Source organism: Pseudophryne corroboree, chromosome 2 (assembly GCF_028390025.1).
Source record: "Pseudophryne corroboree isolate aPseCor3 chromosome 2, aPseCor3.hap2, whole genome shotgun sequence".
Taxonomy (NCBI): Eukaryota; Metazoa; Chordata; class Amphibia; order Anura; family Myobatrachidae; genus Pseudophryne; species Pseudophryne corroboree.
Window position 1 is genome coordinate 995,564,495 of NC_086445.1, and position 12,744 is coordinate 995,577,238.

At 48.5% G+C, this 12,744-nt stretch overlaps 1 protein-coding gene across 9 annotated transcripts in view; it reads left to right on the plus strand.

Annotated features, from left to right (window-relative positions):
* Positions 1–708: 708 nt before the first annotated feature.
* The window catches only part of SON (SON DNA and RNA binding protein), a 331,417-nt gene continuing 319,381 nt past the window's right edge, over positions 709–12,744 (plus strand). For 5 of the 9 annotated variants that reach the window (XR_010241576.1, XR_010241575.1, XR_010241577.1 and 2 more), the window contains exon 1: positions 709–1,098. Coding sequence is in view for 4 of the 9 variants with exons in the window: in XM_063956485.1 (XP_063812555.1) it covers positions 1,013–1,098 (86 nt within the window). In the remaining 5 variants the exon portion in view is untranslated. The remainder of the gene's footprint in view (positions 1,099–12,744) is intronic. The other 4 variants (XM_063956485.1, XM_063956486.1, XM_063956484.1 and 1 more) reach the window with 2 other exon arrangements.

Sequence of the window (12,744 nt, forward strand, 5' to 3'; positions counted from 1 at the left end):
CATAAATGGAAAAGGGGTATTACTAGTGTTACATTTGTTTGTTTTTGTTAGGAGACAAAATTGTTTCCTTATAATGGATGGCCAATCCATCTGCATTGTTTTATAACTTAATAGGTATTTCCAGGGCTGTAACTAGGGCTGTGCAATTGGTCAACAGGAGAAAAAGGGGAAGGGGTAGGGGGGTGAAGAGGTATAATGAATGTTATAGATTATGGGGTCTATTTACTAAGACTTGGCTGGAGATAAAGTCGCTGGAGATAAAGTACCAGCCAATTGTCTGTCATTTTTCAAACCCAGCCTGTAACATGGCAGTTAGGAGCTGATTGGCTGAACTTTATCTCCATCCAAAGTTTAGTAAATAGACCCCTAATTTGGTTACATGTAAGTGCTCATGGGGAGGGGGTAAACACATTACTCTTCTTTATCCCAGGCAATGACACCTCTGGTTACTTGTGACATTATGTAAGTTACAGCCTGTGGGTGCTGAGGTGGTCACAGCCAGTGTCCCCCAGTGAGGGGGAAGCTTCCAGAGCCTTCCCTTGTGTATCTACTTTATTACACATACACACACAGGACACAGCAACGCCACCACAAGGAGCGCGCCCTCGCCGCCGTGACTCGGCTGCGTGAGCGCGCATTCCGCGCCGTCATGTGTGCGTGCGTCCGTCCTCTCCTCGGCTTTGCTTTCTGAGGTAAAAAAAATATTCACACGTTTCCCCACAAAGCCTCCACCTGTTCCCCACGCCGCCGGCGCTGGGTCGCCTCACAGTTGCCCCAGCACTAGCCGCCGGTTGGGGGGGGGAATTAGGACGGAGGCAGCAGTAAAGGGAGACAGCGCGGGGGCGCGCGCACAGTGGCGACGTCTCCCTCTCTCCCCTTAGGCCGCGCTGAGTGGCGGCGGCGCGCACGCACGCACGTACGTCAGTGTGTCGGACAGCAGCGGCGGCGGCCGGGGCGAGAGAGAGAGTCTCCAGCATCGGGAGAAGGAGGAGGGGCAGTCCGCGGCGGCGCCATGGCGACAAACATAGAGGAAATATTCCGCTCCTTCGTGGTCAATAAATTCAAGGAGATCCAGGAGGAGGAGGAGAAGATGATCAGGTAATAGCCGCTGCTGGCTGCGGGGGGGCTGAGGGCTGCGATCCTGCGCTGGGCCCGCTGAGGCCTATACCTAGCGGCCTGGAGTTATGGTGGCCGCTGGCTGCGGTATGGCCCCATGGAGACCAAGGGGATCCCGTATCTTGCATCGTAATCTGATCCCGCAGATCGTATCCCAGCGCTTCCCGGACCTACGCTCTGCCTGCCGGCCACATGCACAGGCCCGGGGTGGGAGGAAGGGGGGGGTGGAGAGGCCGCCTGTGGTACTACAAGTCCCAGCATGCTCTGCGAGTAGGAGGTGGGGGGTAAAAGCTGTTGTGCTGTTTCGCTGTCAGTACTAATCTACACATAACATGGGGTGAGGTTTATTGGTTTGCAATCTGATTTATTATTTTTACATTTTTTAGACCACCTTGTTTTGTAAACCCTTAGGGCAATTCAATTACAGGTGATGGAGACCACTTTCTGTTCTGGAACGTAGACCTGCGTCCATCTAAGTCGCACGTTTGGCCCCGTAGGGGGACATCACTGACATCGCAGGTTTTTCCTCACATAGAGTTGCGCAAGAAAACTTGCGATGCTGCGGCGGGTGGCCGCTGCTGTTCTGAATACACCCCACCTCCCCTATCCTTTTATTTTTGTAATCCTATGTTTGCGTTTTGGAAAATTAGCAAAAAACTGGGATCTTTGCTTCGTTTGTTCATTTTTGGCAAAACGTTTCTCTCCATAATAACGTACAGGAGAGCCGGATGTTTATTTTAGGCTTAATGAGTTTCACAAACAGTTTTTCAGAAGTGGGAGTAGCAGCGCTGAGTGGAGAAGGTTATGGCAAATATACCACAATTGGCATGATCATGGTTTGTGACCTGTCCATAAGCATCCAATCAATGGTTTGGTAATTGCGTGCTGCGGAAGTCCTTGGAGCTTGTCTGCTTCTTTCAATTGTGGATAAACATCAGTCTGTACATATGAGGAGTGAGCAATACGTTTCTGAATGTGCAATACATAGGTAGAGTAGACCCAATCTGGTTGTTAACCGGAATCTCTGACTAAAGCTTTTGTGATATGTCAAGGCACAGAACCATATATAAGCATCACTGCACACTGAAGAAGTCACATGTTTACAAACTCATTATGGAGCTCAACAGAGTCTATTGGAGAGCCATGATCCTCTACCACTACAAAGGGTAAATTTACTACAGGGTGAGGTTTTTTTTTAAATTTTTTTTAAGAAGTGGATGTGTTGCCCAAAGCAACCAATCAGATTCTACTTATCAATCATCTAGCACAATTTTGAAGATAAGAAGTAGAATCTGGTTGATATGGGCAACATCACTTATAAATAAAACCCTCACACTTTAGTAAATTTACCCTGAAGCGTGGTTTGCTAAAGTAGGAGGCTATTGACCGACTGCGAGCTGTTTTTGTGGCAGAAGCACCGTCCCGAACCACTGTGTTTGAGTGGTTTGTAGAATTTAGGCGCCGGAGACTGCCCATGGAAGATGAGACACTGTGGCTAACCTGTGTCTGCCATCACCAAGGTCAACATTGGTGCCGCGTGGGCAGTAGTTGAGGTGGATGCCAGGGTGACCGTGGCTCAGTTGGAGAAGGAGATGGGCATCTCATCAGGATTCCTCCGCTCGTTTGATACTCCACAAAAAGTGTGGCCTGAGCAAGGTTTCTGCATGTTGGGTGCCCCATCAGCTGACTCGAGAGCAGGAGTAGGCTTGGGTGACTTGGAGCAACATGCTGGCCAGGCTTGATGGCGGTCACTCGAACTCTGTCTGGGAGATCGTCAGTGGCGATGGATCCTGGATCTACATCTGCCTCACCAAGTGGTTTGAGCGCATGCAACTTTGCGTCGACTAATCTGATGAATACTTTGGAAAAATGTAATGGTTCGTAGCGCATTTTGTGCCTCCGTAAGCTTATTGCACACCCTTCGTTTTTATGCTGACAGTTGGCCGCTCTGTTGGTGTGTGAGAACGGTAGTATATCTTTATTACTAGGCCACGGTTATAATGCTGTGTTTGTTTACATTGAGCAAAAGCAAAGGTATAGATTCAGTTTTTGCTTTGGACTCGCTGATTGTTGTTTGCAGAACCATAGGGCTGTGCACAAAAATGTGGAAATGTTTGTAACAGCCCCTCATCTTCCAGGTCATTCCAGGTGCAGCTGTCACCCTCATGGCTAATTGATTCAACCCCAAAAGTGTTGTTTTCCATGGGGAGAATTCAATTAGCATCACGGAGATGTAGCTCCCCTGGAGGTATTCAGTTGACTACATCATGCCCGGCATTTAACCTGTGAGATGCACATTACTGCGACTAAGCCCGGGGCTTATCATCGGCAAGGTGCATCTCCCGGGTTAGGAGCCAGATGCGCTGCTGTTACCGCATGTGCCCCAAAGCACTAGTTAATGCCGTATAAGCAATTGGATAGCTTCGGGAACTTAACCTGGGAGCTCTATCCCAGCAATACTAATTGAATTCCCTCATGAATCATAATGTAGAAATTTGGTTGATACATGATTTTAGAATGTTACACTATACATTTGTAGTAAATGTAATTGCACATTTTTTGCTCTTAACGCAATGTCTGGTCCTGTTTTTGTGGTTTTTAAGTGTGTCTGGGAGAAAACTGACCATTATCTCTGCTTAGGGCAGTGGTTCCCAAACTGTGTGCCGTGGCTCCCTGGGGTACCTCGGGACACTTACAGGGGTGCCCTGGGTTGGTGGCCCAGGACCAATTCAAATTATTTATGGTCAATATAATAGGCAAAACCAGTGCTGGTGGCTGTAAGTCATAAAATATGTGGCCAAACAGAAGCGAATCCTGTCCCTCACCACACACCTGACCCTAAGGATGACCTATAAACACAATCTACTTTAATTTAATATTTCTTTTTAAATTTCTCAATAAGACATTTTTGGCCTAGGGGTGCCGTGAAATAAATTCTGATACTCTAGGACAGGCATGTCCATACTGCAGCCCTCCAGCTGTTGTGAAACTACATATCCCAGCATGCCCTGACACAGTTTTGCTGTCAGAGAATGCTAAAGCTGTGTCAGGGCATGCTGGGATGTGTAGTTTCTCAACAGCTGGAGGGCCGCAGTTTGGACATGCCTGCTCTAGGGCGCAGTGATTCAAAAAAGTTTGGAAACCACTGGCTTAGGGGCTTACTTGGGGGGAAAAAAACAAACAAACAAGTAACTGTGCACCTGGGCAAAACCATGCTACACTGTAGGTTGGGCAGATGTATTAAGTGCAGATGGGGTGTCCAAACTGAAATCTGAATTACAGTCTAATAGTAAAGCTGTTTAACATGTGGGCTGCATGCAAAAGCAGCCAGTATTTACCCTGCACAGAAATAATATAATTGTATTTGCTCCCCTTGCATTGCCACATAGGGGTCGATTCAATTCACTGACAGTTGAATAGCGCAGGGAGTTATCTCCCAGCGCTATTCAATACAGCGACAAGTGACCCTCAATTGTTGGGAATTCTTCTCTCACCCCTGGGGGATGAGAGAAGAAACCCGACAAAAGTGCTGCCGCGCGGCCGGCGCGAGGCTGATTCTGTCGGGAATCAGCATCGCGCCGGGGAGTTAAATCGGAGAATGCCCTTTCTCCCAACAATTCAGCCTGTTAAGTCAGCGAGAATGGACCTTCGCCGACTTAACTGGAGCTGAATTGAATAGCGACTGGAGCTAACTCCCGGCGCTATTCAACTGTCGCTGAATTGAATTGACCCCATAGTTTGTTCAAGATACAAAGTAACTTACAGTTTTTTGCTTTACCTCCAAATCAGAATCTGCCCCTTAGCTGGTACGATTCTTTACTGGTTGCTTCATTGAACACCTTATCCGGGTCTATTCCTAAAATGAGCTTTTGACTTGCAGATATTATGCTAGTCTTGGTTTCTGTATTCATTGTTCCTATTGTTGCAGGTCACAAGATCAGTACTGATTGTATTAGGTCACAGTTTAGTAATTTCTTTTTATTTCAGCTGAGAAGAACTGCAGAAAGTTTTTTTTTTTTTTTTGTTGCTTTTTCTTATAAAGACATTGATTAAATCCCTACATTTTTCCATGTAAATTGCGAAATCTTTCCCGTGTGTCAACCCGATTTTGCCGATATTAAGTTGTGTTTATGCAAGGTTGCATTCGTCAGCGTGGCATCGTTCACCATCTTCTCAGATATTTCTGCATTTTGAAGAGATCTGAGGAGGCGACGAATGACCCGCGGGTGCATGCTTCACCGTCAATATCGTACATACACGCAGCACTTTTTAAATGTGTCATTTTGATCGGTCAGAAACGCCCACATTGTTTACAATATTGTGCCGTGTGTGGGCACAGTTCTGGTGCTTTTTATTATTATTTATCTATTGAGCAATTTGTGTTATCATTCCGTTTTGTAAATAGTTTAAGTTTTTGTTCTTTTGAGGCCGTAAAAAAATGGCCACTGCTGCTACTTATCATATTTGCTCATTAAACTTTTCCATGGTTTTAGTATTTGTGAGCAAAGGCAAAATACTTTGCCTTATGCAGTATGTGGATTCATAGAAAAACTGCAATGTATCACTCTGCGCTAATACCTCAGTTAAGCACCAATATGGGTGGAGTCACATGAAGCCAATATTTGTTTGGTTTTTATATATTTTTATGTAGCAACACAAATAAAAGAAACAACATATGCAGACATGTGTTATCTATGGGTGTAGTATTGTATGCCGGCGGCCGGGCTCCTGTAGCCACATGTAATTCAAATTTTATCCGAGATGTGCAGGATATAGGAAAATAGATTAAATATAATACAGTTCCTTGGTTGTAGACCCCTGGTTTATACCGGAGTGTCCTAGGTACCGTCACTTGGCAATCGAACGTGGCTGAATGTCTTAGTCCCAACCGTGTGTATCAGCACAGTGAGTTACGTCTTTAGGCTGCGGGAACATAGATGGTTGTATTGCTCACCATGAGATAAATCGTAGATTGGAGTTCCCTGGCTGATGGCAATGTCCAGGTGTGGAAGGAGCCGGCTAGGAGGCAGACAGACGTCTCCGTTCTCCAAGATGAAATGCCGCTACAACTTCCGAATAAGCTGGTGCGCTGTGTAAGGGGTCTGACTATAAAAGCGTGACACGGCCAGGTGTCTTCAGCGGGTGTCTTGTATGTCCACTAATGTGTTTCGCTCTATATTGGAGCTTTTTCAAAGAGTCTGGATTCATGACAAATTGGGTTTATGAAAACTGATGCATAGGTAACCGTGCACACTTCTGCTGCAACCTATGGGAATCTGTTTGAGGTTTTGCCTTTATTTTTCAAAATTGAACTAAATTGCATTTGCGAGTTTCCTGTGCACCGGTTTTCATAAATTCAACGCAGTATTTGTGTTTCTTGGTTGCTTGTCTCTGCTATTACTAGAGCAGATTCTGAGCTGATATTTTATTAACTAGGTGGATTACGTGGCTAGTTGCTGGTTAAGCGACCCATCATTCAACCACATGAATGTTTAATGCACCCCTGATTTTAGCTTTTCAGGTGTTGTTTGCACCCCTCTTAATATGCGAACTTAAAGCAAGGTCTGGTTTACATAGTACTTATTTCGTGTGTATAAGAAGTGCATAGGGCAACATACAGTACAATTATTTATAGCACCAGCAGACTGCGCCCAACAGCCATTCAATTACTTCTCCGTTTGGGCTTCCGCCTTCAGCACCCAACGGGGGTAGTGAGCTGAAATGAGCGAAAAGTGACCTGTTTGGGTGCCTAAATGTGACTTTTTCGCGTTGTGCGACCTCTCTGGACACGATAAGCATGATTAAGAAAACAATTGACCCGGTATTTCATCCTTGGTAGCTAGTGTTCACTCTAGGATTTGGGCAGGGCGCCGAACTGTGAGGGGCACAAGCGTGTGTGCGCATGCGGGGTGAAGTGGCGTGGCTATGCAAAATAGAAGGCGTGATCATTTCACGTAATAAAAGTGGGTGGCTCAGCCCACAGACGATAAAACTGGGCATGGGCGGCCGGCGGCGTCACTGTTGGGGGCGTGCCCAGCACCTACGGAGGTGCTGGGTTTCACCCAAGCGCTCTCACAGCGTGAATGGATGCCGCGCGCATGCGCACGGCATCTTTACACGCTGGGAGGGTAGGAAGCGGGCGGCTGTTCTAGCAGGGCGCCACAGAAAGGGCAGGGCGAATTTTGGCCTTAAAAAATCAGCGTGAACACTAGTAGCTACCAGGGTTGAATACGGCTGCAACCCGGGTCGCCGTGCGGTGTGAACGGGTTGCCTGGTCGATGCGAGCCGTTTCCTGTTCACACTGTATGGACGGGCGGCGCTTGGAGATCATCTGATCTCAAAGCGGCACCTCCGCACGCTTCACCGCTGACGTCACCAACCCGGCAAAATGCCGGGCTGGTGATGCCAGTGTGAAAGAGGCCTGAGTGGGTCGCACCTGGGAAGCCCCAGTGTACGGCTCCCGGGTGCGACCCGCGTAATGCGGTCTGAAAGGGGTATAAGTGGCAAAAGCTGCAGGGTGTTGTGGAAATAGTTGGAACACGGGCACCTTGCAGCCACCAACATTGGACCGATTCAGTTGTTTGTCTTCCCTGGCGCCCAATGGAGCAGTTCAAGTGTTGCTCGGTTCGTCTGCGCATGCAGCCGTGGAGACGCATTTCACCTCGCAGCCTCCTGAGGTGTGAGCTGAAATGTGCATAAATGCTGTAGTCTGGCTGCTCAAACTGGAGTTTGCACGGCTAAACCTGGTACTAATAGGCGTAAATACGGAGCATGCACGCCCAACGGGACAACAATTAAATAGCTCCGGTGGGCGCCCAATACGTTCGGGTGCCCACAGACAATTGAATGTGGCCTATTGCCATTTTCCTTTGCCCAGGAAATTGTGTGATGTAGGGGGTACTGTAATTCTTGGTGATGTGTTCCGCCGATCTTTGTGTCGCCAAGAATTATATAGTCCCTTTCCCAAAAACGATGGCATTGGCTTGAGGCTTGTAAATTTTACTTGTGTTACTTATTGACAACAGTTTTGACATTTTTCTAACATGTAAGAACAGCAAAGCGTCCCATTTATCATCAGAATGCGATCACATCTGGTGAATGTATCACTGGCACATGCAGGGAGTCTATCCCTGCGATGTGCCTAATGCGGTGCCGCTGCTGCGCATGCGATGTCACGCTGACTACCATGCATAGCAATCATTTCTGGCGGAGGTTTTCTGGGGAACCCTGCTAGAACTACAGCTCGATGTGTAGCTCATAAACTACAATGGGCTAATGCTATCTGAAGATGGCAATATCGAGAATATCGGGATCCAGCTGCCGGTGGGAATAGAGGGATCGCTGCAGGTATGGGAGATATCTGCCACCATCCCTTATTCATTATGGTGATAATATTTGTGGCTAACTCACCCATTTTTGTGACATAGCTGCAAATATTGGTTCATAAATGGACCCCATAATCTCTTTATTAATTTATTATAAGGCACAACAGAGTGTGTACAGAGCCATACAAGGCATATATTTTGCCAGGACAATGGATAAAATTATCATAAAAGGCGAAAACAGGTGTGTAACCCTAATTTGTTTAAAAATAAGTTATACGATAGTGGAACGCAGTGGTTCATCTGCTTTGCGGTCTGAGTGATGTAAACACTGAATCTGGCTTAGCAAACTGGCAGGTGTCTTTCCTATTATTTTATGTAGCCACTCTGGGAATGCTACCATTTAACAGGGTGTAGTATTAGCGGCCGGGATCCTGGGGGCCGCTAATACTTGTGGGCACGGTGGCGCGCTATGCTATTTTCTCTAACGTCCTAGTTGATGCTGGGGACTCCGTAAGGACCATGGGGAATAGACGGGCTCCGCAAGAGACAGGGCACTCTAAGAAAGAATTTGGATACTGGTGTGCTCTGGCTCCTCCCTCTATGTCCCTCCTCCAGACCTCAGTTTGAATCTGTGCCCGGACGAGCTGGGTGCTACTTGGTGAGCTCTCCTGAGCTTGCTAAAAAGAAAGTATTTTGTTAGGTTTTTTTATTTTCAGAAAGATCTTCTGGCAACAGGCTCTCTGCTACGTGGGACTGAGGGGAGAGAAGCAGCCCTACTCATTGAAGATAGGTCCTGCTTCTTAGGCTACTGGACACCATTAGCTCCAGAGGGATCGTACACAGGATCGCACCCATGGTCGTCCAATCCCGGAGCCTCACCGCCGTCCCCCTCGCAGAGCCAGAAGCCGGCGTCAGAAGCAAGAAGACTTCGAAATCGGCGGCAGAAGACCCCAGTCTTCATATGAGGTAGCGCACAGCACTGCAGCTGTGCGCCACTGCTCCCACACTAAACCCACATACTCCGGTCACTGTAGGGGGCAGGGCGCAGGGGGGGGGGGGGGTGCTCTGGGCAGCAATTAGAGACCTCTTGGCAAAAGTATCATATATACAGTTGGGCACTGTATATATGCATGGCCCCCCCCCCATATTTTTACACAGAAACGCGGGACAGAAGCCCGCCGCTGAGGGGGTGGGGCTTCTTCCTCAGCACTCACCAGCGCCATTGTCTCTCCCCTGCTGAATCACGGTAGAAGAGGGTAAAAAGAGAGGGGGGGCACATAAATTTGGCGCAAAAACAGTATATACAGCAGCTACTGGGTTAACACTAAGTTACTGTGTGATTCCTGGGACATATAGCGCTGGGGTGTGTGCTGGCATACTCTCTCTCTGTCTCTCCAAAAGGCCTTGTGGGGGAACTGTCTTCAAATAGAGCATCCCCTGTGTGTGTGGTGTGTTGGTACGCTTGTGTCGGCATGTTTGACGAGGAAGGCTATGTGGAAACAGAGCGGGAACAAATGAATGTGGGGTCGCCGCTGACGGCGCCGACACCTGATTGGATGGATATGTGGAAGGTTTTAAATGATAATGTTACTTCCTTGCATAAAAGGTTGGATAAAGCTGAAGCCTTGGGACAGCCGGGGTCTCAGCCCATGCCTGATCCTATGTCGCAGAGGCCGTCAGGGTCTCAGAAGCACCCACTATCCCAAATTGTTGACACAGATGTCGACACGGATTCTGACTCCAGTGTCGATGGCGATGATGCAAAGTTACAGCCTAAAATGGCTAAAGCCATCCGTTAAATGATTATAGCAATGAAAGATGTGTTGCACATCACAGAGGAAACCCCAGTCCCTGACAAGAGGGTTTATATGTATGGGGAAAAAAGGCAAGAGGTGACCTTTCCCCCTTCACATGAGTTAAATGAGTTATGTGAAAAGGCTTGCCCTTCCTGGGCATGATTCTGGACACAGACCAGAAGAGGGTTTATCTCCCGATGGAGAAGGCTCAGGAGCTCATGACACTGGTCAGAGACCTATTAAAACCAAAACAGGTGTCGGTGCATCACTGCACGCGAGTCCTGGGAAAGATGGTGGCATCATACGAGGCCATTCCCTTCGGCAGGTTCCATGCGAGGACCTTCCAATGGGATCTGTTGGACAAGTGGTCCAGATCACATCTACAGATGCATCGGCTGATCACCCTGTCCCCCAGGGCCAGGGTGTCTCTCCTGTGGTGGCTGCAGAGTGCTCACCTTCTAGAGGGCCGCAGATTCGGCATTCAGGACTGGGTCCTGGTGACCACGGACGCAAGCCTCCGAGGGTGGGGAGCAGTCACACAGGGAAGAAATTTCCAAGGTCTGTGGTCAAGTCAGGAGACTTGTCTTCACATCAACATCCTGGAACTAAGGGCAATATACAACGCCCTCCGTCAAGCGGAGACCCTGCTTCGCGACCGACCGGTGCTGATTCAGTCAGACAACATCACCGCACATCACCGCAGTGGCTCATGTAAACCGCCAAGGCGGCACAAGGAGTAGGGTGGCGATGGCAGAAGCCACCAGAATTCTTCGCTGGGTGGAGAATCACGTAAGTGCACTGTCAGCAGTGTTCATTCCGGGAGTGGACAACTGGGAAGCAGACTTCCTCAGCAGGCACGACCTCCACCTGGGAGAGTGGGGACTTCATCAAGAAGTCTTCACGCAGATTGCAAGTCGGTGGGAACTGCCACAAGTAGACATGATGGCATCCCGCCTCAACAAAAAGCAACAGAGGTATTTCTCTAACGTCCTAGTGGATGCTGGGGACTCCGTCAGGACCATGGGGAATAGCGGCTCCGCAGGAGACAGGGCACAAAAGCAAGCTTTTAGGATCACATGGTGTGTACTGGCTCCTCCCCCTATGACCCTCCTCCAAGCCTCAGTTAGGTTTTTGTGCCCGTCCGAGTAGGGTGCAATCTAGGTGGCTCTCTTAAAGAGTTACTTAGAAAAAGTTTTTAGGTTCTTTATTTTCAGTGAGTCCTGCTGGCAACAGGCTCACTGCATCGAGGGACTTAGGGGAGAGATTTTCAACTCACCTGCGTGCAGGATGGATTGGATTCTTAGGCTACTGGACACCATTAGCTCCAGAGGGAGTCGGAACACAGGGCTCGCCCTGGGGTTCGTCCCGGAGCCGCGCCGCCGACCCCCCTTGCAGATGCTGAAGATGAAGAGGTCCGGAACCAGGCGGCAGAAGACTTTCAGTCTTCATCAGGTAGCGCACAGCACTGCAGCTGTGCGCCATTGTTGTCAGCACACTTCTCACAGCAGTCACGGAGGGTGCAGGGCGCTGGGGGGGGGCGCCCTGGGCAGCAATGTATAATACCTGTATGGCGAAAAATACATCACATATAGCCCTTGAGGCTATATGGATGTATTTAACCCCTGCCAGATATCAAAAACTCCGGAGAAGAAGCCCGCCGAAAAGGGGGCGGGGCCTATTCTCCTCAGCACACAGCGCCATTTTCCCTCACAGAAATGCTGGTGGGAAGGCTCCCAGGCTCTCCCCTGCACTGCACTACAGAAACAGGGTTAAAACAGAGAGGGGGGGCACTGATTTGGCGATATGTACATATATTAAAATGCTATAAGGGAGGAACACTTATATAAAGGTTGTCCCTGGATAATTATAGCGTTTTGGTGTGTGCTGGCAAACTCTCCCTCTGTCTCCCCAAAGGGCTAGTGGGTCCTGTCCTCTATCAGAGCATTCCCTATGTGTGTGCTGTATGTCGGTACGTGTGTGTCGACATGTATGAGGTAAATGTTGGTGAGGAGGCGGAGCAAATTGCCTGTAATGGTGATGTCACTCTCTAGAGAGTCGACACCGGAATGGATGGCTTATTTATGGAATTACGTGATAATGTCAACACGCTGTAAGCCGGTTGACGACATGAGAGGGCCGGCGAACAAATTAGTATCTGTCCAGGCGTCTCAAACACCGTCAGGGGCTGTAAAATGCCCATTTACCTCAGTCGGTCGACACAGACCCAGACAAGGACACTGATTTCAGTGTCGACGGTGAAGAAACAAACGTATTTTCCTTTAGGGCCACACGTTAAGGGCAATGAAGGAGGTGTTACATATTTCTGATACTCCAAGTACCACAAAAAAGGGTATTATGTGTGAGGTGAAAAAACTACCTGTAGTTTCTCTATCGTCCTAAGTGGATGCTGGGGTTCCTGAAAGGACCATGGGGAATAGCGGCTCCGCAGGAGACAGGGCACAAAAAAGTAAAGCTTTTACCAGATCAGGTGGTGTGCACTGGCTCCT